Source organism: Amaranthus tricolor, chromosome 5 (assembly GCF_026212465.1).
Source record: "Amaranthus tricolor cultivar Red isolate AtriRed21 chromosome 5, ASM2621246v1, whole genome shotgun sequence".
NCBI classification, from domain to species: domain Eukaryota; kingdom Viridiplantae; phylum Streptophyta; class Magnoliopsida; order Caryophyllales; family Amaranthaceae; genus Amaranthus; species Amaranthus tricolor.
Window position 1 is genome coordinate 31,330,361 of NC_080051.1, and position 26,537 is coordinate 31,356,897.

General features: G+C 30.9%; 3 protein-coding genes and 2 non-coding genes across 6 annotated transcripts; 1 reads left to right on the forward strand and 4 right to left on the reverse strand.

Moving 5' to 3' along the window:
* Positions 1-1,943: 1,943 nt before the first annotated feature.
* On the reverse strand, positions 1,944-8,532 carry LOC130814179 (alanine--glyoxylate aminotransferase 2 homolog 3, mitochondrial-like). Its single transcript, XM_057680244.1, has 9 exons — positions 8,055-8,532; positions 6,687-6,917; positions 5,190-5,360; positions 4,901-5,044; positions 4,527-4,706; positions 3,567-3,792; positions 3,367-3,480; positions 3,167-3,253; positions 1,944-2,675 (listed from the first exon to the last, which is right to left on the reverse strand). Exons 1-9 carry the CDS (start codon positions 8,310-8,312, stop codon positions 2,632-2,634), a joined length of 1,455 nt encoding a protein of 484 aa, XP_057536227.1. The 5' UTR covers positions 8,313-8,532; the 3' UTR covers positions 1,944-2,631.
* A 3,954-nt stretch (positions 8,533-12,486) lies between these two features.
* On the reverse strand, positions 12,487-16,765 carry LOC130814180 (uncharacterized). 2 transcript variants are annotated; one of them, XM_057680245.1, is made up of 4 exons: positions 16,587-16,765; positions 14,324-15,028; positions 13,785-14,129; positions 12,487-13,030 (listed from the first exon to the last, which is right to left on the reverse strand). In XM_057680245.1, the coding sequence occupies exons 1-4, from the start codon at positions 16,686-16,688 to the stop codon at positions 12,725-12,727; spliced, it is 1,458 nt and encodes a 485-aa protein (XP_057536228.1). In that variant the 5' UTR covers positions 16,689-16,765; the 3' UTR covers positions 12,487-12,724. The 2 variants fall into 2 exon arrangements, with proteins under 2 accessions (XP_057536228.1, XP_057536229.1); XM_057680246.1 differs by having other exon boundaries at positions 12,488-13,030; positions 16,322-16,759.
* Positions 16,766-21,646: 4,881 nt separating this feature from the next.
* Positions 21,647-24,445, forward strand: LOC130814181 (G-type lectin S-receptor-like serine/threonine-protein kinase SD2-5). The gene is made up of 2 exons (XM_057680247.1): positions 21,647-22,253; positions 23,225-24,445. Exons 1-2 carry the CDS (start codon positions 21,744-21,746, stop codon positions 24,245-24,247), a joined length of 1,533 nt encoding a protein of 510 aa, XP_057536230.1. The 5' UTR covers positions 21,647-21,743; the 3' UTR covers positions 24,248-24,445.
* A 711-nt stretch (positions 24,446-25,156) lies between these two features.
* Positions 25,157-25,243, reverse strand: LOC130814392 (small nucleolar RNA snoR114). The gene has a single exon (XR_009042413.1). It is a non-coding gene; the product is annotated as a small nucleolar RNA snoR114 (small nucleolar RNA).
* Positions 25,244-26,293: 1,050 nt separating this feature from the next.
* On the reverse strand, positions 26,294-26,384 carry LOC130814391 (small nucleolar RNA snoR114). Its single transcript, XR_009042412.1, has one exon. It is a non-coding gene; the product is annotated as a small nucleolar RNA snoR114 (small nucleolar RNA).
* Between the last annotated feature and the right edge of the window lie 153 nt (positions 26,385-26,537).

Genomic DNA, 26,537 nt, shown 5'->3' on the forward strand with positions numbered 1-26,537 from the left:
ATATATTTGATCCGATCCCACTGAATGAGATAGGAAATGATTTATTGTTCCATTTATTCGCTCGCCTAGCTTGATTACAAACTCTAATAATTGATATTTAATCTTAGTGGTTTAATTTTAGTTGGAACCTTCTGAAATTATTATGCATCTAGGACTATAAGCAGAATGATCTGAAGGTTCAGAAAATGACGACATTATATCGTTTAAAAGTGCAGCAACAGCCAAGAAACATGCATGGTGGGCTATACAGCCAAGCAAATTAAACCATGGAATGACTTCATTATGTGCTCATTTAATACTCTTAGGAGTTGGAAATGTATTCATATACATTCTCCACCGTTGGAAATGGGACATTTACATGCTGTTCATAGCTATATAGTCATATAGGTTTGTGGTTCATATTTTAAAATGTTCAATTAAATTTACATTTATATATGATCTCATTATTTTTGGCAAATGTATACGTTTTTTTTCTAAAGAATCTCATATTAGAAACGAATGATGCACTTAAAATAATGAGTAGTAAATGACATTTTTTCAACTGACCAACTTAACAATCTATAACTTTATCTTTCATCCTTATTGTGATAGGGGTTTGATTCTTTTTCACCAGTTATATGAAGAATTAATTCTCTCTCCCCCTTGACTATAAGAATCTCTAGTCTACTTCTAAATATAATAAAACTTAACTTAAAATTTTAAAATCGATGTTATATATTTATATTAACAATAAGAACACAACAAATAATAATTTTATGATTTAATAGGTGTATAATATATATTAACTTAATAAAGAAGCTATCTTTTACATTAATAACTTCATGATGAGAAATAAAGCTGATGTAATAACCAATCAAGGATCACTAGCTAATCCAATATTACATAACTACAATTACTTAGTTTGTTAGTTGTTAATCTTTAATTGTTAAGGTTTCTTGTAGGAAACATCAAAATACATCATTTGGCTATGTGGACTTTTTCTCTTCCATTAGCATATACTTGATAATGATACCTTTAGCCTTACATGAGACTTTTATGTACAAAAATTACCCACTTGAAAAGACACCTTTTTTTTTTTTTTATCTTTATTATTCTTTTCACTCTTATAAAAACCTTATTTTCTCACCAAACTTTACCAGAATTAAGTTGAAACATATTAAGAGTTCATCAAGATTGGCACATAATATTAGCCAATCTGACATAAAAATATCATAAAGATTTGTACATAAAAATGAACTTGAGAACCCCAATATTTGTTTGTTTTTTTGGTAGAAGAAGTCTTGTGATGTTTTCAGAGCTAGCTGAAATGTTATATGATTTGGTGTCAGTTCTTTCTTCTGCTCTACTTCAGATTTCTTCCTCTTTGGAAGTGTCCAGGAGATCCAGGAGTTCTGCAGCTTATTCTTCATCAATCACTGTTAGGTATACTGGGACTTCAAATCTCATGGCTGTTTGATTCATTTATTAGTAGATTTCATTACTTAAATTTTGTTGTTCTGGAGTGTAGAGTATTAGGGATTATCTTATGATTATTATACTGCAAATATATATGAATATAGGAGTTATAATCAAGACTCATGGATGAGTTTATGTATTACGGCCTACGGGCTTGAATTCGAATTACACTGGACTATATTAAAATGACTCCACCTTAAAAATAATCTCTTTGTTATTACCCCTTCAAATATCATGACCAAGATAGAAGCTACTTAGTGAACAAGTTTCATTAATTCTCATGGATTAGTTTATGATTTTGCAGATCACAATTTATGTTTTTACTCTATTTTGGAAGTTTCATTTTATGATTGTAGTTGGTATTTTATTTTTGTATTTGATCATAATTATTAATTTTTAGATATCCCATAAAAAAATACTATAAATATGAAATATATTATTGATGATCGAGAAAATTAATCATGGTAAGACGGTCTTATACAAGACTTGATGATACCATTTTTCATAAATTAAAATCATAAGTTATAGAAGTATAAAGTATTATTGATGGTTCAAACGAGTTTTAATATTTAACTTGGTTATTTGTGTTTATTATTTAGATAATATTACTAATGGTTTAAATTGACTTAGATATTACTCCTATTGGCTATTGAATTGAAGCATTGATCAATGATTCAAAATATATACCCAATGTCGTCCTCTATCCTTTAAAGTTTGACGTATTGTAATTTAGCAAACTCAAAAGAGCGGAAAAATAAGTTCAATTCTTGTTTCTATATATATATATATATATGTACGGAATTGTATATCCTATACCTTAATTTTTTTAGAGGGGCCAGTGAACATTCACAAGGGCTAGATTGCTTCAAACGCACCAATACTCGTTGCCAATATAACAAAACTATGATGTTCATTAAAAATGATTGCAACTTTTATTCGAGCAGGATTTATGCATGTTTTTGAGCAGAGAGAGACAACGAGGTGTTGACTCATCGTTCATATCGATCCCAAGTTCACAGAGAGAAGAGAGGGTGAGGACGCAATGTGCTAATAGGATGCTATAGATTTAGTGATAAGCAAGCAATAGATACAACATTTTACGAAACGCCACGAACAATTATATATGATACTAAAAGCATCACTTTCTCCGACCATGATATTGACATGCCTCCACAATCACATCTTCGACAATGCACAATCCATCACGTCGACAAAGAAGTCTGAGTCAAAAACAGAAGGAAAGAAAGGTGAGATACTGAGATTAATTCATTAACGGAATCAAATTGAACGTAACATGAAAATAGGTGACGAATAGGTCTGTCTAGTCGGTCAAGAAAATCTTTTTTTTTTTTGCTCCGATTGATCAATCAATTTTTTACTCTCGGGCTATTCGGAGAAACTTGGCTTAGAATTGGTCCAGGTTGTTCTTGGTCTAGTCGAGTCATGAGCTCTGTTAGGGTGCTATTTTGATCAGATTAGGGTCCGTCAAAAGCCTTTTTATCATCAAAGTGCATTTGGAACTAACTGTTTCGCAAGCTTTTGACATTTTAAGTCCGATTTAGTCTCATTTTGCGTTTTGATTGCCTTGCATCCCGTCCCACAAACAATAAGAACACTTTATTCTCATAAAAGGAGAAAAACGGAATCAGGTTTTGGTTTCGTAAGTCATGGGAAAAGAACACGATTTTTTCCAATTGAGAGCAGAATTTACCGGCATCTTCCCTGGTGAAGCATAGAGGAGGTGTGATTCTGAATACATTGCCATAGAATCCTCCTTTTCCAACCAATACTCCCATTTCTGTACAGCTCAAATGAAAAACATTAATCAATGGGAAAGCATTTACCAGACTCGAAGCATGCAACGAAAACAACACTCAAAGTAGTAGACGGGTAACCGGGAAACACACTCACCTTTCATTTGGTCCATCACATGAAGGATCTCAGCCTTTGCTGGAGTTTTCTTTTCGCGATCTGTAACTAGTTCGACCCCCAGCATCAATCCCCTTCCCCTCACATCTCCAATTACTGAGATAAATACAAATATCAGCATGGTCGAAGAAAATATCGTAGAAATATAAAAAAAATGTAATTAATGAGGGAAAGTGACCTACAATCATATTTGTCCATGAGAGTAGTGAGTCGGTTTTTGAGATGAGTACCCACAAGATGAGCATTTTCCTGAAGCTTTTCCTTATCAATCACTTTGAGAACAGCATGTCCTGCGGAAGTGCAGACAGGATTTCCACCGAATGTGTTGAAGTAACTACGACGAGTTAACACACTAGCGATTTCAGGTGTGGTTACTACTGCACCAAGCGGAATGCCATTCCCAATACCCTGAAAAATCATATGTTAACAGACATCCCAGCTAGACTTTCAGATGTTCTTATCAACAAACAACAAAATCCTGAGTGAGCTTACGACATGGAATGTCCTCACATATGTTTAGCTATTAACAATAACATTATTCTCTTTGTTCTTGATGGTTTCCTAGGAAAGTGTCACAAGATATGTGTACAAAATTCAATAATTCAGCTTCCTAAAGATTTTACAATGTGACACACATAGTCACATGTAAGAGTAGTACCCAATAGTACATGAAAGGAATACTATTCAATATGAGAAACGAACTGAAATACGAGAAACGTTAATTTAGTGCTTTGGAAACTTAGGGAACAACATTTGATCCAATAGTAGCCAAGATAGGGTCATAAAATGTTGTTCAAATACATTGATTGGTGTGGTGTGAGGCATTTGAGTTGGGGTAGTTTTGTAGCATAGATTGGTGAATGTAAAAAGCCCGTACTTTGTCGTCTGCAAAACCGAAATGCTTCAACTGGCATTTCAAATCGCGTTTCCTATGAGTCAGTACGAAAGGTACGAAACGTGGTACGGGGAAAAGTTTCGTGTTTCACGTTTTGCGTTTCAATGGATTGATGACAATATACGATAAACTTCAGAAAACAGATTCAATAAGGCCTTTCCATTGACAAACTAGAAGGATTATGCAGAGACAAATAAGTCAAACATGCGCCTAACCTTCCAAGGGTATACTGTACAGAATTACCAACCTTTGCCATGGTCACAATATCAGGGACCACTCCATGAGCCTCGAAACCCCAGAAGTGGCTTCCAGTGCGAGCAAATCCAGCTTGAACTTCATCAGCTATAAAAAGGCCTCCCGCTTTCTTTACAATGTCATACACACTGGAAAGATAGCCTGGGGCCAATTCCACAATTCCTCCAACTCCCTGCCGCATAAATAAGAATGTTAGTGTTGAAACTCCTGTTGCTGAATCTCTTCTCATATGCTATTGCTGATTCCTAAGAAATAACCCAAGTTATTCAGATTTTCCTATTAGAAAAAATCTTACTAATTGAAGAGGATGGCGCTTACGGATTATGTTCTCGGAAGAAGAGGATCTTCCTAGCTATAGCTACTAACCTGAATGGCTTCACAGATGAAACCTGCAACATGACCAGATGTTCCGAATTGGATAATATCCTGAACATCTTTAGCATACATTTCACCATCTGCTTCAAACAGACCTCTGTAAGGATCGGGATTCATCGCATGGTGGACTCCGTTCTGTTACAGATTCGGCTATTAGCAAACTCGGAAAATGGCAACCGACTTCCATCTCGTAGAAAATGGTGCAACAAACACAACCAAAAAACCTAAGACGAGTCAATAAATTGAATATAGGCCCGAAAGTAACAGAAGAAGCTTATACCTGAGTGACATTGAACTTCCAATTGCATTGAGCGGTTGCACCCATAGTTCCAGCAGCATTTCCATGGTAAGCATTCCTCAATGAGATAATATCCTGACATCCTGTGTATAGTCTCGCCATCATTAAGGCTAACTCATTTGCTTCTGTTCCGGAGTTTGTAAAGAACACAACCTGAAGCATATAAAGCACATCAAGAAATTAAGACGGAAAGTCCAAAAGACATTATCATGTAGAGTTTAGAAAACCAAACAAAGTCCCTACACACAATATAGCATAAAAGATCAAATAATTCATAAAGGAAAGTACAAAACAAAGAAAGTAGCCAGATAAATTCCGTGTCCATTTTGAACATAGATGAAGGAGTCACTATGGTTCCCATCTTGGTTTTTTTCCAATCAAGGATCTAAAAAACATGTGTTAAACTTTCATTGTCACATTACGTCACACCATTGAGAAATTGCAATCAGTAATCAGTAAGAAGAAAAATCTGGTACAGGTGATAACTGGGGTGAATCAGAAACAAAACATTATATCAGACAAAAATGATGAATCATTGAATTAATTGATGGCTACAACATGAATAATTCCTTTTCCTTGATCTTTATTTATTTTCCTTGTTGCTTTGGGAGTAAAAGTTGGTGACCAAGTTCTTGAACCTTTAGTGACATCCTCACATAGAAAAACAGCATATTTCTATTTTATGTAGTTTGCCCCATTATTTTGGTCAAGAAACTAACTCAATCAAAAGTTTAAATTGATGATTAAAGCCCCAGGATATATTAAACTCTAATACACCCCTCACACGAAAGCCCTTTGGGCTAGAAGTGGGGATGCAACATAGACCCTCCTCATATTTGGCATGAATATTCCACTTTAAATGAGGGGTGGTTGAGATTCAAACGCGTGACCTTTTTGTCAAGTTGGCTCTAATAACAATATCGGGGAACCAACAACCAACTCAACCAAAAGCTTAAGCTGATGGTTGAGGCCTCATAATTGTTAATCCTCTAACAATTTTATTATAATAAACACACAACAGATTTATTTTGTATAACGACCCAAAAATTTTCAGGAGGCAGGTCCTTTTGAGCCTACACAAACATGTGTCATTGCTCGCCCTTGTCATCTCAAACAAATAAAAGAACAAATATGTACTTCTATATCATTGCATAGCAAAAAGAGCAACAACCAACAAAAACTTTGATGATGCTCACTAAAATAAAAGGTGGCTTTAATGTATGCTTTAAAACCAAACTTTAAAAGCAAAGCTTTTTCCATATATGTAAAATACTAATAAGTAAACTAACCACTAGTGAATGAACTAAAATCATGGTACAAGGACATAGTCACTATCTTTTCTTTTTGAACCAAACAAAACAAAAGTCACTTTCATTTGTATTCCAATACAATAACATCATATGTACTCCAATAAAGTCTAGAAACAAACACTAAACAACAATACTAAAAGATAAGACAGAAAAGAAGATGATGACATACTTTAAGATCACCGGGCAATTTCGAGGCCAAAGCCTCGGCAAAATCAGCAACAGCAGGATTTAGATACAAGATCGTAGAATGCTGCAAACGCTGCGTTTGGTTGACGATGGCTGCGACCACATCTGGGTGGCAATGACCGCAGCACACTGTAGCAATCCCTCCAAATGCATCCAAGTATCTCCTGCCTTTCTCATCATACAAGTATTGCATCCTTCCATCTACCACGTTCAGCTGCCACCTCACAACAAACATATAGATTGTATCAATAATACTAGTACTATTATTTAAAATTATCATTCTTCCAATAAGAAGAAAAAAACAAAAAGAATGAACACAGCATATATAGAGCAATCAACCAAAAATTTATCTATCTCCAAAAAATTTATCATAACTACAAAAAAAAAAAAAATATTGAAAAGAACCAAGTACTAATCAAACCAAATCTTTGGGGAAAAATAACCATTTACTAAATTTAACAAACCCAAAAGGGTACCTGGTAAATTTCTAAAGCTACTATTACTCTATATCCCTTTAAAGTTGTCATATTCTTCTTTTCAGTTTGTCCCTTTACTTCATCACATTTCCTTATCCCTAAAAAAACACATGTGATTTCTAAAGGGTAACTATTGCCCATTGGTTTTAAGATGCAACCTTATCAAGTCGGTTAGTGTGCAGTCGACTCTTTTCTTGTGTGGACTTGTGTATAAGACCAAATTTATCATACCACTTTCTTTGATTCTCGTCCCCATAATTTTCAAATCTCTTTTTAGCAAAATTTAAATGTTTTGCAATTCATTAATTTTTGCATCAACTCCACTTATTGCAATTTCGAAGGAACATAGTATCAAACTTGTTTCCATGTAAAATATATTTACTGATTTGAGAATCATGACTTGTGATACCTAAAATAATTTGATATCAAAACTAAATCAAGCTTTCAATATTACCATGCAATCAATAAAATCTCTTCGAGCTAGGCTTCCTGAATCAAACTTATTTCCATATAATTTATATCTAATGGCTCAAAAATTAAACACTGGTAATTTCCTGAATCAAATTGATAATATTTGAAATCAAAATAAAATAAAGCTTTCAATGTTACTGGATAATAGTTTTACAGAATAACTGCATGCCAAATATGTGGATGAGAATTACATAATAGGAGCATAAATTAAAACTAAATCATGACAAACAGTTATATACCCTTATTCACAATGTAACAAACAAGCTACTAAAAATCAGTAATATTAAAAAAGATAAGAACTTCACATATACATGCATTATTCATATGAATTATGAAAAAATTAAAACAAAATTTAATATTAATGCAATAAATAAAATAAAATAAAATAAAATAAAAAAACTTACCGGTTGATTAAAGAAAGTGAACATAGAAGGGCTAAGAAACTCCTTACGCTTTTTAAGAATCTCATCACTAGTAGGCCCACTATACCGCGGCGGTGAATAATCAAAAGGCGGCATCTTTGGCAATATGACGTCAGCTTCCGGTGAAATGACATCACCTTTCGACGCCACAGCCACCGTTGCCGGAGATGAAAAGAGACGACGGGTCCCACCAATTTGGGTCATTAAGATTCTCCTAATCAAATTTCCGGTGTAAGCCATTGTTTATTATTTGAATTTGATTCCAAATAAGCAGGAATTTATGGGGTTTTCCAGTAGGAAAATGTGACAAAGACAAAAAGTGATTGGGAGAGAAGAGAGATAAAGAGGGAGAAGAACGAAAAACAAGCAGCCATGGTTGGTTGTGATTTATATAGGGATATTGGAAAAGAGTTAATTTGATACAGGCAATCAGGGAGTCTGCACAGCAATGATCTCATTACGTATAGGTCTCTTAGCCTCTTAGGTTTCAGCTTATCAAAAAAAAAAAAAATTCAAGCGGGTACTCCTAAATTATCGCCACGTGGCAGACAAGTAACTTTTTAATTAGTGGTGAGCTTAAACATTTAACTTTTCCACGTGGTAAATAAAAGGAGAATGTTCTTATTAACATTACCCTATTTTTTCCAAAAAATAATGACTTTTTTTAATATTTTTAATATTAAACGAAATGATTACTTAATTTAATCGAAAATTTAATATTTTTTCTATCACATGGAAAAATTAAAAGCTCAGGTTGCCACATGGATTAAAATCTCGATTCGAATCTATGATTCTACGATTTTACGATCCAAAAATAAGCAAGTGATTCGAACCGTAGGTAGAATCTTAAGTTGGTAGAATCTTACGATTCTAATTGATATAAAATTTGTAGAGGTATGAAAATAAATTTTTAACGAGTCGATTTTACACATTTATTTTTAATTTTTTTAATTTTTCTTATGTACCAATTTTTCTTACAATTTAACGATTGATCATCATAAATTTTAAAAAATAAATTTCTTCATCTAGGTATGAAAATTTTAAACTAATTATTAAATATTTTTCTATTTCATTCTTAAAAATGAAGTGAATGAAACTCTAATCAATAAATTTAAACTTTTGATGTGAATAATTATGACTAGATAACAAATTTAAATTTATTGTAGAATCTTATAATTCTACGATTCGATTCTACAAGTCTGAACGATTCCAAGTAGAATCCCGATTTTAACAACTTTGTTTTTCAACCACATAAAAAAGCCGAAAACTCGGAATCAATCACCACATGGAATTTCCTGAAAAAAAATTCACCAATACTCATTACCTTTTAATTGTAATATTAATTCATCTTCAATCTTATTTTGTAATTCTAAATCATGTATAAGAAATAATATAGTCATATGAAATCTTATTTTATTCTAAATCATGTATAATAAATAATATAGTCATATGAAATCTTATTTTATTCTTATATACATGAGTTGAAATTACGTACAAAATATATATTCAATTACGTACAAATATATATATATATATATATATATATATATATATATATATATATATATATATATATATATATATATATATAATTCTTATCTTCTTTATTATATGTAGCCTTCTTATTTTTGATGTGCTAAAGACTTAACAATTAAAAATGATTTTTCAATTCAAAAACATTTGTAGTATGAAAGTGAATACAACAATAATGTTAGAGCCTTAATCTCAAATGATTGAGATTGACTAAGTATAAAGGGGATGTTTTAATTTGACAAGAAATTAAGTCAAATTCTCATAAAAAAAATGTACTCCTCCATCCTTGTGAAATAAAAAGAATATTAATTGTTCATACAATTAACATCAATCTATCAATCCACGTAAAATGGGCATCATTGTGCATATTGAAGATAAGGTAGCATCTCATTATAATACTCCTTTACTAATGCTCTTACCAAAAACCAGCCTAACATTAGTTCTATGTCTGGCTAGTTTTGATTTATTTCTTTATTTTATTTTTAATTTATTTTCAATACGATGAATCAAACCCTACAAATGGACTAGATTCCTCCTCCAAATGCATTTAGTTCTTTCTTACATCTATCTTGCAATACAAAGGTTACAATAACTATACAAACATTTTTTTAATGATAATAATCTCTTTTTATCGGTTAAATCAATCAAAAGTTTAAATTGAAGGTATTTATTATTTGGATCATCACATCAGTTTCAAACTGATGTCATTTCATTCAGTTTAATTTTAGATTAGTTACTTATAAATTACGTGGCATAGTTTATCACGCTTGATCCTGAGCAATTAGTTTTAAAATTAGTTATTTGAGTTATTGAATTACCAGCGGTTCAATATCAATTGACGTTTGAGTAAAATAATGGCTACTACCTACTATAATTATTGTGAAACTTTTTGATAGAGATGTTTTCATGCTTTAATCAACTCAAACTTATCCTTGGAATAGAGATAGTATAATATTTAGAAGACCTTAAGTCTTCATTCACATTATGAGGTGAAATAATTAAAATGCCCAATCAAAATATCAATGTAGATCAAAATGTCAATAATTTAACTTTTTAGTAGAGTATTTTGAAATTGTTGTATTTACATTCTAATATATATATATATATATATATATATATATATATATATATATATATATATATATATATATATATATATATATATATATATATATATATATATATATATCAAGTACTATGCAAATGTAATAATTAATTGCAATCCTCTTTTATGGGTATGGATTGCCTCCTTCCATCCCTCTTCAAAACCTGATCATAATTTCTATGAGTGAAATACAATGGGTACGTTGACGATGATGATATTGTGAAAATATTAATTGAATGTTGAGATGAAACTACAAAATTCTAGTTAACTCCGTTTTACAAATAATTAAAGATAAAAACACAAAGCAATATCAAGTACTATGCAAATGTAATAATTAATAGCAATCCAAGGTAGTATAGGATAGTGTTTCGTTTACAAAATGTGTATAATTTTGGTACCCGTAGCTTCTTAATTGGATTAGATAGGAAAAACAGTTAGTTTAGCGTATACCAGCTATACATGGACAATTCTTATACAAGAAAGAGCATTAAGTGCATGATTTAGTATTGTTACATGTTGGAAGTCCTTTAGTAATACTAAGTAAGAAGTGCATAATTAAGAAGATACTAAAGAAAGCACATTAAAAATGAAAGTGGTTTATTAAATTGAATCCAAATGGTTCCTACTAAGCCCATTAAGTGTGTACTTTTCCATTTTCATTCTTATGGTAATTGAGTCAGCACTTTTCAGTTTTAATTAGGTAAGTGGGTTATCAAATACTTAGGATAATAACCTAATTGGTTTACCTATTTGGTAAATTAAAAACTACGTTTCTTGGATTACAATGAATTTGTTATGTTTATATTTTCAATGAGAGCTTTTTATAATAAATTTAGCAAATTAAATGAAATAAAGAGAATATTAATTGTTCATACAAAGAAATGAATATGAATGTATAAAACTTAATTTAATAGCACTTTAAAAAAGTTGATCAAGTTAAAATAATCTAAAATTGTTTTTTTTATTTGTCTAAAAACCTAAAATATACGCCTTATATGGTCTTATTATTGATTTCTATATCTGTGACTTGAAACGTGATAATTTTTAATAAACTTCAACTCAAAGTAAAAGGTGACAACAAAAATCTTTTGCTTGAACTTATTAAGGGAGAAAAATATAATTGTAAATAGTGGATATATCATGGAAAATAGCGACAACAAACAATATTAATCATTAATATTAATATTAAAGTCTTAATTCAATAATATGTGATTGCTAGATTATTTGAACATGAGAAATTGTCATAAACAAAGATTTTTTTTCATTAGGCCCTGTCCAATTTAATTTACAAGTAAAAAATAATTTTGATAATCCACTTATATTTTATATGCATCTACATGATATATATGGAAAATTTAAGTCTGAGCTTGCCTAGACTATAACCCAGGTTATTTAATTATAAAACATATTAATGTCAATATATTGTGTAACAAATGGGAAAAATGACTATAGCCCTGAATTTACCCTAGAAAATACAACATAATTTTAGCTATAATTTTTAAAAGCCCGTGACAAATGAGTAATGAGCATAATAATCAAGATCAAAGTAAAGGTTAATTTGAGAGTTTTTTTTTGGACTACAAATGAGTTTGAATTTATTGGGTGTATTTAACAAACAGTTAATAATTGGTAGCTAATAGAGAGATTAATCTGATCAACTAATTTTACAAATTGATTTGATTAATTAATTTTAAACACGCTGATTAGAGCATGTTGTTGTAAATTAACTAATTCATATCAATTAGCTATTTTAACTGGTTAATACACCACAAAAATAACATTTGATAATTTGACCCGTCAATCATCTATGTATACTCAAATTAGCAAAAATTGACCAATAAAGTACTTCACCAAATACTTCGGTGGTCGCGTAAAAAAACAACCCCAACCCCAATTGAGCTAACATCAATCATCCCACGTTCTTGCCCAAATGCAATGATATATAACTATATACATGAACAATCCATTATGCTTCGAATGAAAATAAACACATATATAAAGGCGTTAATTGTGATCATTGAGAAGTTAAATCTTTAGAAGCTACATAATTTTGTCTAAAAGTCAGATTAACTCTGCCAGGACAAAGCCCGGTTTCTTCCAACAAGGCGCGAGGAGCAGAATCCGGTATAATGGAAGCAACACCATGGAAAATATGTCTTGATTCACCTCCGAATATTAAGACGTCTCCTGATTCTAAAATCAACGTTTCTGCTTTGTTTGTGTCCCTTCGATCCCCATACAAGAACTCGGCTGAATCCCCTATGGAAAAAGAAACAACAGGTAGTTGTTTGGCTAGTGATTCCGTAGTCTCGTCGCGATCCTGAAGGAAATGAAAAGATTAAAACACATACATCAAGTTTGGAAATAAACACACAAAATCCAGAGAGCTACTATATACTAGACGACAACAGAACATTGCAGGAGACAGTAGTTTTCAAGTTTAGGCTTGTGTTTGGTTCAAAAGAAATCATGTTGGGCAGGATTTAATTTTCTTTTGCTTCCTTGCAAAAAGGGGTAAAACTTCAAACAGGGGAACATGGATAGATTTCTCGAAATTTTGTTCTTCCCAACTAAAACGAGCCTATAAATTTACAAAAATCATGATCTTTCTTGAACCTACACTGCACAACTTCAGCCACTGTACAATTTCAGCCACACAATGTACAGACTCTAGGTTTATCAGAAGCCAACATGACGGAAGTTCATAGGTTCGATCTCATCACTACTCATTTCAAGTGTAAATTCTAGCGTTAAGTACGAAGAGGGTCTGTGTTGCATTCACCCTTTGTAAGTTATAACCCAAAAGACTCTCATATGAGAGGGCGTGATAAGAGTATATTACATAACTTGGAGCATCAACTATCTGACACATACAACAATAATGCCAAAGCCTTGATCACAACAGCCAACTCCACGTTGTTGGAATTAAGCTTTTGGGATCAACTAATAGCTAAAAGACTAAAACCTAGAGTCCGTAAGCACATCAAGCAAAGTTTCAATGAATAGATGTAATAATACTCGGTTTATTCCGCTATATACAACCAAGTGAGATTGATAATATGCTGGTAATATACCTGATGCAGACCAAGTCGCCCAGTCTCAGTATAATAGTTGACTATGCAAACATCAGGTGTCATCTTGGGAAGGATGTGTTCAGCATTGCAAACTTTATTATCTCTCTTTATTAGAACATGTGAGTCTAGCATTGCTCTATCAACCAAACTTAAGAGTTCAGGGGGAATATCAGGCGGCTTAGATCTATCTATTCGTCTTCTTTTAAGATACTTTCTTGTCTGCGGATCCCAATCAAGACCAAGGCACATCATATACAGTCGGAGCTTTGCTCCAGTTTCGTAACCGGGTTGATAGAATCCTCCGGGTCCAATGCCAAGTTTCCTACATTTCTGTACTATAGAAACCTGCAGCAAGCACACAAATTAGAGATAATACGAGCTCATAAAGTCTTAGCTTTCAATTTAGACTGAAAACAAGGAAAATTTCAGAAAATGGCTACTTCTAGTAATTGGGAACATTCACATATCCTTGTTTGCACACTTCTACAGTGTCCTTAAGGTTAGATTCTTGATCAAAAGAAGTGTTTCTAGTAAATTACCTGTTCCTTGAGGGAGATATAACTCTTTAACAAGATCATCCCTGGTTTGAGTACTAATTGCCTAGACTTCGCATTCAGCTGATTCATCAGTGGTTCTCTCGCATCATCAAATAAATCACTAGGAGTTGGAGGTCTCAAAACATCAACTTCAGACTTGCAAATATCGAACACTTCAACGGGGGTGAAAATTTTATTCTTCAAGTATTTCTTCCCATAACTCCCACCGTCATTAAGACAAGATTTGATGTATTTTTTCTTCCTGGACTGCGATGGCTCTCGTTTCCCAAAGCTAGTTGGCAAATCATATTCCTCCAACATGCGTGCAGACTCCACATCAGGTGAAAGTTCATCCATTTCAAGGGATTCTTCTCCTGAGCCATTGGAAACAGAGGTTACAGAGAACGCAGAAAGCTTATTTTTGTGGTCAGCATCTACAAAAGGATGCTCAGGTTGCTTTGGCAAAGAAACAAACTCTGATACAGAATTTCTATCCTGTTCATTCACATCTATAAAAGAAGACGGCTTATTGATCATAGATTGGTAATTTGCATTACTGCTAACTGTTTCGGAGACATTAGGCTGTTTCCTAAATCCCAGATGTTTATGAATGCCATTTAAATCCAATCGTACCCTTCGAGTTGGTGTTCTCATGACAAGGTCTCTTTGATTTTCATTCGAAGTATCATCACTTCTCTTCATCTCAACCTGTTTCACATTATTTTAGATACTAGGTAGAAAAGAACTAAACTTCATTACAAAGTATAGACAGCTATCATGTACCAAACCTTATAAGCAGCCTATACATAATACAATCATTATGCAACTTGATGCATAGTTTAAATTCTTCTCCACATTGGAACGAATAATAGTGATGTTAATTTAGAAAAGAATACGTACATACAACAAATAGAAAACGCACGCATCAATAGAAAAGGCACTTAATCATGAATGTGATGATCTTTGTCAGCTTGCTAATGACCCTTCTTACACCAGAGACTAGTAATGTATGACATTTATGTCTTGTTCAATTTACCTCTATAGAAACTTAAAACTTAATCGAATTATGCACTCCACGATACATTTTAGCCAAGTTCCCTAATCCCTACATTATCAAACTCCTATGCCTAGCAGGAAGTAGCCAAACTGAAGGTTTAAGATTTAAGAAATTAGTACATACAGAATTTGCCACATTCATGATGAAAGCAAATTACATAACAAACCCCTTCATGTAAAAGCAGCCTTAATGAGTTACTGCAATTTACTTGTAAGCAGATATCACCCTCCATCATATAACAGATTGATTCCAAGTTCTAACTTAATATACTTCTGTGATTAAGCATTTAAGCTGAATTGCTGAGATGTTGAATTCAAGTCTGTTACTCTGAGTCACTTTGGGGAATCCAAATCCGGGCTGCCTAGATCATGATCCTAGTCATTTAATCATAAATTATTAATTTGTATTTCCTGATTTTTAATAGCTGCTACACTTTTAATTTTCAGTTATCCTTTAATCTTTAATATTTTTAATTTCATATGATAAAAAATTTTAAAAAAAATATTATGAAAATACACATTAAGACGAATTAAACAAAATCCATTTAACTTTAATGAACAGTATTTATTACAGGAACTGTAACTAATAAAATCGGTCGAAATATAACATATAACACAAATATGTTCCGTGCACTCTATACCAGTGTCTAGATTCACTAGTATCTTTTAACATAGTACTAATCAGTGCTCAACTGAACTCGACTGCGCTCAAGTACGTTTGAGTAAACTGAACTAAACTTATTAACTTTGAACAAAACCGAACGAAATTATCAGAACTAAACTAAAGAACAAATAACTTAAACAACACCATTCAAATTAAACTAATTCATCATTTTGTACACCCAGAAAAAGAGATAATAAAACATATCAATTCCCCTGGGGAATCTAGGACCGTGTTGCGCGATTGAAAACCCTATAAATATGATGGTGACGCAAAAGAAATACCTTAATTGGGTTCTATATATTTGTCGGGATGACCGTTCGATTAACCCTAGTAATCTAGTATTATGATTCGTCCTGAATCCTGATTATCCTCTTTGTAATATTACTTGCAACTTGAAAGTGCAAATACATAACTATTTAACCGACTTATTATAGTGAAAATTCCTGTAATGTAGCAGGAAAATAACAAGAACCAAAAACAAACACAACATGGAAAATCGATAAAACAACGAAAAAAGGGAAGGGTTTAGAGAAGAGAGAAAATTACAGAAGGAATAATGATTTGTGATTTAGTCGATGAAGATGAAGACATTCTTCTACAAAAGTAGGGAAGAACACAAACAGGAGAAAGAAGGGGTCGCAAAAACATAAGACGGCACCGTTTCAAAGGGGAAATTATACGTTATGAATTCTATCGACTCCGCTTCGTAGTTATACTGAGTTGGGATTTGGGAAGTGCAAGTTGGAACTTGGAAGTAGTCATATATTTACACGAATTACACCTGATTAGCCGATAAAGTTGGAAACTGTTTTTAGAGATTTTCGAAATTTGAAAATTAATAGATTTGAACATTAAAGTGTTAATAATTTTTTATAATTTTTATTATGTATAATATAATTAAAAATATTAATAATGATTAAATTATTAATACCAATAGACTTTGCTTTTCTAACTAATGTTTACATTTTTCAATTGAGCTTATTTTATTTGTTATACCCCTAAAAATATTTTTATTTAATAACATTCATTGAATATATCTTAATTTTATACTTTAATTTTAATGCTTATAACTCATGTATATTTTTTCCTACCTATACTTTAACATTTTCATAATGTTTATTATGCTCAAACTATTCTTGTAAACTTTATTTTAATATTTTTTATTATTTATTATTTTACTCTAGTTATTATCTATGTGAATATTGTATATAAGAATATCAAATAAAAACAAAATAAGTAGTATCATAGGAGTACAATCTATCCTTATTGAAAGATATTTCATTTTTGAGTTTTAGATAAACAACTCATTAGACAGAAGAAAAAAACTCAAAATTTAAAGTTTAGATAAACACCTAAGACAAATCGTTTAAAATTTCAATTAAGTTTAGACATATTAAATTCTGTAACTCTAAAACTAAAAAAATCTAGTCGGCTTGTCTCCCAAGGCATAAGTTAAGGAATAGTAATTACTTACATTAATTAACCAGCATCATTTAGTAGAATTATTTACATAATTTCTTAGACACAGTAATCTATAATCTGTAATGTATAATTTATTTATAACTATTATTAAAATTAAATACTCCTAACATCATTACTATTTAAAATTGATTACGTTCTACAATCTTAATAAAAATTTTCCCTCCAACATTCAATGATGATGTCATTGTTTTTATGACTACTTTTTTTAATCTTTGATTTTATTACTCACATCATTTAATGTTTTAGAAAACTCTATATATTTGTTTTTCAATTATTTATAAAATATTTTTTATTTTATTTATTAAATGAGTATTATTTAGTGTATTGGATATTTTAAAATGGTTAAAAAATAATATACTTTTATTAGGATTTTTTTATACAATTGGTTGCTTAAATGCAATGCTTAATTCTTATATGATTCAGGTTGTGACTATTTTTATATAAGTCGATTATATTTTTCATGACAAAAACTATTTTTTCGCTTAAACTTTTATAAAATAATTTTACATATTTTTTGTTAGATTTGATTTTGAAATGTGTTATTAATAGTTGTAATACTTTATATAAATTAATGTAATTTATGATGGAAAATTTAATAAAATCGTGCATCACGGACACTATCTAGTAACTTATCTATATTAAAACCTGTAAATAAAAAGAGAAAATATTTATCTAAAATAACTTGATTAAGCAAATTATTTACCCAATCCTTAATTCGCCATCCCTTTTCATTTTATCGCTACCCCCCTCCAAATGGAATTACGAATTTACCCCTGATTTGTAAAAAATTATAATTTTGCCACTCCCTACAAACTTCTTATTTATAATAATATTAATAAATAATAATAATAATAATAATAATAATAATATCAATAACAACAATAATAATAATAATTAACTTTATTATATTCTTCAAAAAGAATATAAATAAAATTAATAATAATAACAGTAATAATAATAATAATAACAACTATAATAAAATTAAAATTAATAATAATTATTCAAAATAAAAAAAATAATTGAATCGCCCAGAATCGGGCGATTGGACGCCGGTTCAATCGCCAAAAAAATGGCGATTGAACCGGGGTCCAATCGCCGATTTTGGGCGATTCTTTTTTTTTTCTTTTTGAATATTTATAATAATAATAATAATAATAATAATAATAATAATAATATTAAGAATAACAATAATAATAATATGGGAAAACTAAAAATCTTAATCAATCATGAGTATCATCATAGTGGGAAAACTAAATTAATTAGTTCGCTAATTATTCATGTAATTGCAATTAAGGGGCTAATTAATTTTCATTGGAAAGTTAATTAGTGGGATTTTTCAAGATATATTTGCTCAAAAAAAAGAAACTACATGCAAAATTACACCTTCTCTCAAAAGGTAGTCTTTATTTGTGAATTCCCAAAGGTGGTTGATTAGATATTGCAATTAATGACTTTTTTAATTGCAATTAAATTGCACCTTCTCCCAAAAGGTAGTCTTTATTATTATTATTATTATTATTATTATTATTATTATTATTATTATTATTATAAATATTCAAAAAGGAAAAAAAAAATTGAATCGCCTGGCTCTGGCGATTCAATTAATTTTTTTTTTCTTTTTGAAAAATTATTATTAATTTTAATTTTATTATTGTTATTATTATTATTATTATTATTATTATTATTATTGTAATTATTATTAATTTTATTTATATTCTTTTTGAAGAATATAATAAAGTTAATTATTATTATTGTTGTTATTATTATTATTATTATTATTATTATTATTATTATTATTATTATTATTATTATTATTATTGTTGTTGTAAATAATAAATTTATAGGGAGTGGCAAAATTGTAATTTTTTAAAAATTAGGGAAAAATTCGTAATTTTATTTGGAGGGGTGGCGATAAAATGAAAAAATGGCGATATTTAATAACTTCCATTAATTAATACTGTATCTCTTAAACCCTAAATTACCCGTTAATCACACTTAAACGTCTCAATTTATTTGACTTCTTGCAAGTATTGGTGTTCTCTTTTTCAGCATGTTTTTAATATCTTGCTTGATTGTCTTGTTTCAAGTAATTGTTGTTGGAAACAGAAAAAGAAAAAACGGAGTACGTCACGTATGCGTAAGACAGTCATGGGCCATAGGTGTTTGCGCAACTCAATTGCTTGACTTTTATCTAAGATTTGGAATGTACTGATGAGAGGAAATTTGAAAAAAAAAAAAATTATTTAACAATTTTATTTAAAAAATAAGCTTCATTTAAACTTTATTTTCAAAATAAGCGTCCTTATCTCCAAATCAAGGCTTGATGTATACTTACACTTACTAACAACGAATTAAAAGAAATAGTCAAAAATTTAGTCAAGAGATATGTCGTTGTTAATAACATCGACCTAATGTTTGACTGGTCAAACATAATGTCAATGTTACTAACAGCGACATGTCCCTTGACCTCGTTTGACTTTTGTTGATCATTTTGTATGATTTAAACTAACCATTGTAAAATTAAAAAATAGCCGTTATAAAGTTGAAAATAGCCATTATTATTATGTTCTATAAATAACTCTATCATCTCCCTACTTCATTGTATCCAAACTCCATCATTCTTGTTCTAGTTAATCAATTTTGAAGATAATATAAAGTATTATGTTATTATTAGTATTATTCTCAATTTATAAACGTTAATATTATTTTTGAATGTTTACTCATGTTACTATATCATATGTGTTCCGTAGATGTCACAGGAGCATTCTATTGAAAAGCTTTGTGATTGTAGTTATGAAGTTGAGATTAATACAGATTAAAGCGACGTCGATCCTAGCCGTGATTTTGTTGCTTGTCCTTTCTAGTTGGATGAAGGATTGGGATGCACGTACTTTAGGTGGGTTGCTCCGAAGAGTACCAAATCGCTTGAAAAAGAAAAACACGAGCTTAAAGATGAGGTATTGAATCTCAAGAGACAAATAGATAATATGGAACATAGGAAAGAAGAGACTGAAAGAATTATGAGAAAGTTGAAGAAGCAATATTAATTAACGGCGGCAGTTTAACTTAACGAATGAACTATGTAATTTGATATGGATTCGTTGAACATGAATGAAATTGTGTTGAATTTTCGAGAGCATCTTCTCTATTTGAATATGATTGTCTGTTTGTTTTTGATTAAATTCATACTGCATTCTTGGTGGAACGATTCAACGCCGAAAACTCTGAGTACTTAACATCATTTCATTCATAATAAACGTGTGATAATACGATAAAAATATATACATCTACATATATATTACAAATTATACATAAAAGTCCAAATGTTACAAATATTGAATATGTACAAATGTTCAATATATACAAAATGTCACTAATGTTCAATATATACAAACAGTATACTAATGATAATCCTACTCCTGTACCATGTCTAACTGTGAGGGTTTACGACGCCTCCTACGATAGTAAGAGGCCGTCGCATGACGCTTGGATAGAAAAGGTGATTAATACTGTGATGATCCAGCACACTGTGAGGACCCGACACCATAGTCGGAGCCCAGTAATTTATCTACGTAGTCCACTTGATAGCATCCCATAATTTTACTACTACTTATTGGGTCCCATCTTGCTATCCATCTCCAAAACATATACTCCTATGTTGTTTTACATTGCATCATTTGCTTTAGGGAGAATTTTAAAGGAGACGTGAGTACTAATCGAAAAAATGACTTTTAAATTAAAATGAAAAAGATATTATGCGTTGCTTTTTTAATGACTTTTGACTTTTTCATACTAAATTGCTAGCATTGCTACTAGCTTATTAGATGGATTGACCAACAACCCAAAACAACAACCAACAACCAAATGTCAAACACCAAAAGCAAAAATTGATCTCTAAAATATATACTCTTTCATTATTATTATCATATCCAATGTATCCCGCTTATAGATAATTATAATTAGAGTCTGGAGAATAAACAAAAGCGACAACCCATACTCATAAAGAAGTATGGAGCCAAAGAGTCCCACATAATCTCTAAAAAATTGATCTCTAAAATATACCCCTATAAAAAACTCCTTTAAATTAGCTGGCTTTTGTGATCAACCAACATTGCATCCACCAAGATGAATCAAATAACACCACTACCCATTCTCTAAGAGATAATGCCTCCCGAGTCCCACCATATGAAAAAGTAACCCCTTTTTCAGTAGACATAAAACATGATGATTGATTATAACTTAAGTCTCTCTTACTGTTCATTAGTGCTCATATACAACACATACAATACAGGACACAAAGCAGTCAATGTAATAACAACTACACAAATGAAGTTGCTATACATGTTATATTTCATAGTCTTAGTAATTCTTATGTTACTAATAATAGTAGGGTATTGTAGCAAGTCAGATTTTGGAATTGGTTATAGGTTTACTTTAGCTATACCAACTGATTATAGTGAGGGATTCAGTGGCAAAGCTTATTTGATGGAAACTGAAGAAATGCCATTGAATTTCAGGACTGCAATGAGTATTGATGCTATTGATGGGAAATATGGTTGTTCTCTTCAAGTTTTTCTTGGAAATGTTATGGTTTGGAGTTCAGGACATGCTACTAAGTTCTTTACATCTGATACTTGTGTTCTTGAATTGACAAAATTTGGGGATCTTAGATTGATTGGGGTCAATGATGAGATTGGTTGGCGCACTGGAACTTCTGGACAAGGTGTGGAGGTAACTCTTTATTATTGTTTAATTCTCTTTGTTTATGTTGTGAGGTTGAGATAATTAATCACATAATCACCCAGTAGGTTCCACTCGTATTGACATATTCTTGGGGCACCTATGAGCTTAGGCCTATATCCACGGGTGATGAGACTTGCACGTACATTTAATGAGGCTCACTATTTCCCAAAATCATATTGTATTAGAAAAATTACTCATCAAATATTATATGCAGGTCCACAACACACTATTTTAGTAATGTGGGATTGTAATGTGGGATCTTCCTCACATGTGAAGTATTTTCAACATATATGTAATATTATGGTTATACTACTATATGATTAAGCTTTTAGTTGGATTGCTTTCTTGACATGGTATCAAATGTCGAAATTGTAGATTCGAATCTTATCCACCCCTCATTAATTCACCCCTCAAATAAAGTGGAATGTTAAGCGCTAGATATGAGATAGAGCTGTGTTGTATCCACACATCTAATTGTAACACAGAGGGCTATCGTATGAGGGGCATATATTATATACTCCATAACATATTATGAGGTGGCTATAATTACTATAAGTTTTAGACTTTCTACGACAAAATAGACAAGTAGTATAGTTGCTGAAACTTCAGAACAAGAAATTGTTCAAGTACACTGATTTTTACGGAACTTGATAACAACCTGTACTTGTGTCTATTCTGTATAAGGCCAAAAATTTGTAGTATATTGATTTTGAATTTTAAAGGATTTTAGTAAATTGATTTTTACAGAGCTCTTTGGGCTAGAAGTCTAGATGCAACATAAACCTCCTTCATATCCTGCGTTAAATATTCCACTTAAAATTAAAGGTGAATGAAATTTCAACCTATTAGCTTTTGATATTATGTCAAGTAACCAACTTAGTTTAAAGCTATATCATTATATTTTTTTTTATGATCCTAAAAATCATGCTGAAAACTGTGCTTGTTCTACATTGATGCAGAAACTGCAGTTGCTAGACACTGGAAACCTAGTCTTGGTTGATGAAAAACAAAACATCAAATGGCAAACATTTAACTTCCCAACAAACATCTTACTCATGGGCCAAAGACTAAGTGTAGCAACTCATTTGACTTCATTTCCTAGTAACAACAACACTACCTTGTTCTTTTCCTTTGAAATTCAGCATGACAAAGTTGCTCTATACTTGAATTCAGCAACCAACAAGTATTCCTATTGGGAATTCCACTCTTTCGATAACCGAAACATAACCTTCATTGAATTATCTTCGAAAGGTCTAGAATTATTTGATGACAAGTTTCGTAACTTCTCACAAATACTCTCGCCTTACCATGAGCCTATACGTTTCCTAGCCTTGGATAACAGCACAGGAAATCTCGGTCTTTACTACTATTCTCCTTACAAGGACAAATTCGAGGCCTCATTTCAAGTCCTAAATTCGACATGTGATCTTCCCTTAGCTTGTTCGTCTTATGGGATTTGCACATTTTCTAGGACTTGTTCGTGTATACGACTATTAGCAAGGGACAATAACAGAGATAGTAGTACTACTTCGAGTAATGGTGATTGTGATCAAGGAATTGGTGTAAGAAACGATCTTTGTGCACACGATGACACTGAGATTATGCTTGAATTGGACGATGCTGATAGTTTACTTAAAAACGCTACTTCGATTAGTGATGTTAGTAAAACAAAATGCGCGAATTCTTGCTTAAACGAGTGTAGATGTGCAGCTGCATTGTACTCATCGCGTACAAGGGAATGTATGTTTTTTGATATAGTTAGAGGGGTTAAACAAGTGAATAGAGGAAGTGGGTTGAGTTATTTGGTTAAAGTTCCTAAGAAAAATATTGGGAAACATAAAAAGAGTGGATTGAAAAAATGGGTTTTGGTTTTGGTTGTTGTTGCTGATGGAATTGTTCTGTTTTTGGTACTTGGAGGACTTGGGTACTTCATGATTTGGAAGAGGAGAAAAAGATTGAGTAATGGAGATTGTTCTTCATGAACATAAAGTCTAGATTTTTGGGAGGTTATATGTTCATTAGAAGAAGAAAAAAGATTCATTTATGTTCTTAGTGAACAGATTTTGACAGTTTAGTTAGGCCAAAATGTACTTTTGAGTTGTAAAAATTTGTGTACTTATCTTTATTTGTTTTACTTGTAGCTGGTTTTAATGGAATCTTCAACAAAGTTTTTTAGCTTAGATTTTGTGTTGGGCTTTCAGTGCTTTATTGTATAGTGATTTGTTTGGTTGTTTAAATAGTGTTAATTAAATTAAAACTTAAATCTTTAAGTTGGTACTTTATGCATCAAAAACTCTTACTTCACACATAAACAACTATTTTAAATATCATAAGCATATATATCGTATTTTGTAAACCTTATTTCACATACTAAAAACCCCTACTAAGCTTTCTATTCCTAAACCCTTACTCATATATATATATATAACCTACTTTACCAGTCAAAAACTCATAATTCACATATCATAAATACCAACTTTACTTATCACAAACACTACTTCTCATGCTATAAACACCTGTTGTAAATATCATAAACACATACACCTATTTCATATTTCATAAACGACTATATCATAATCTCTCCGTTCCTTAAAATAGTTTTCATAAAAAATTTATTTATCTATATCACAAATTTTGAACAAAAATAACCTTTTTTTTATTAGTTGTGGTCCTCCTATTTTTTTCACTAACTTTTTTTAATATTTTATGATTTTTATTTTTCTCCATTAAATTTATTATTTAATAAAATAATATATTAAATATGTAAAAAATTTAAATTTTCTAAATTCCAATAAATATTCCTTATGGAACGGACGAAATATACCATGAGTCCGTTAAACGCTTACTAACAATTAAAGAAAGGGAACAAAAATTACAAAATAATTTAGATAGAGCTCAGTAACCGCCAATATTCATCTTTCAATCTGTTAAATGTGGAGGACCCTCCATCCACAGTGGCGCATTAGTCATCACGGCTCAGTTTGGTTTAGGTTTGTTTCAATATATAAACATTAAAGTGATATATCTATTCATCGATGTGGGACGAATAAGTAGCAGACTGACCACAAATAATAATATGATCAATCATGAAATTTAATATACTTTCACAGTCCTTTTCATGTGTTTTATTTAGTTTGATACATTTGTCGATGTACTTATTTAAATTTTAATATTTTTAATTAATATAATTAAAAATTATGAAAAAGTAATATTAATAATTTTGATATTAAGATAAATCAAACAAGATATCTCTTGTTAAGTTTAACTCATTGATTAAGAGGAAAATACAAATTAAAAGTAACTGATAAATAATATCAAAAAAGGACTCATAGACAAGGACGAAAGAAGTATAGATAAGCATCAAGAAGTTCTATTAAATGTTCATTGTAATTATTCACTTAAATGAAAACTTTTGTCTTTGAGAGAGATTTTAAAGTTGTTGTTTTGATGATCAAGATAAGACTAAATTTTTGGAAAATACTTTTTTTTTTCTCCAAACTTGATTAACTAGCAAATAACAATTGATTTAAAGTTGTTGTTTTGATGATCAAGACAAGGCTAAGTATGGATAAGCATTTCTTTTCTGCCCTAATTATATAAAGCGCGTACTTCATTAACTACCAAATAACTAATTGATTTTAGCATATAAGCACATTGGGTGAATCATCAACTTTCTTTTGAATGTTTCTTATTGTATACAACCCAAATGCTTGAAACCCCTTTCACATATCACAAACACAACTTTCCGCTCTATAAACACTTGTTGTAAAAATTATAAACACATAGTTTATATACCATAAACTACTATCTCATAACACCTACTAACAATTGAAGAAAAAAAAAAAGCAAAAACTGCATAAATTTTATGAGGTTGATAAAGGAAAATTAAGATTTTTTTATAAAAAAAATTCATTAAGTTTTCCTTATATTATTTCTACCAATTACATTGAATTTGCTTCTGGTGGTCCAAAGGAATATCTTTCAACAATTTGTGAAAGCAAAATAGCTTGTAACAAAATAACTTGTTAGAGCTCAGTTACGCCAATACTCTTCTCTTCCTTAAATCAAATAAACGTGGAGGACCCTCCTACCACCATGGCGCATTAATCATCACCGCTCAACCTGCGTTGTGTTTATTCGATATATAAATAAGCAACAAGACATAATTAATCACCGATGTGGGATGAGTAAGTAGCGGACTAGCGTTTGACAAATTTTGATACAAACAATATGATCAATCATGAAATTTGATACCTCCGCTATTCGTTTTCA

Bases quoted from the DNA above. Each gene is read 5' to 3' on its own strand.
- LOC130814179 (XM_057680244.1), bottom strand. From the start codon at position 8,312: ATGGCTTACACCGGAAATTTGATTAGGAGAATCTTAATGACCCAAATT. The intron at 5,361-6,686 runs GTATGTCATCAT...TATATGCTTCAG, and splicing joins AATTGCCCGGTGATCTTAAA to GTTGTGTTCTTTACAAACTC. The intron at 2,676-3,166 runs GTAAATTCTGCT...TTTTTGACTCAG, and splicing joins CTTCACCAGGGAAGATGCCG to ACTTCTTTGTCGACGTGATG.
- LOC130814180 (XM_057680245.1), bottom strand. From the start codon at position 16,688: ATGTTTTTGCGACCCCTTCTTTCTCCTGTTTGTGTTCTTCCCTACTTT. The intron at 15,029-16,586 runs GTAATTTTCTCT...AATGTGAAACAG, and splicing joins CACAAATCATTATTCCTTCT to GTTGAGATGAAGAGAAGTGA. The intron at 14,130-14,323 runs GTAATTTACTAG...TGCTTGCTGCAG, and splicing joins ATATCTCCCTCAAGGAACAG to GTTTCTATAGTACAGAAATG.
- LOC130814181 (XM_057680247.1), top strand. From the start codon at position 21,744: ATGATGATTGATTATAACTTAAGTCTCTCTTACTGTTCATTAGTGCTC. The intron at 22,254-23,224 runs GTAACTCTTTAT...ACATTGATGCAG, and splicing joins CTTCTGGACAAGGTGTGGAG to AAACTGCAGTTGCTAGACAC.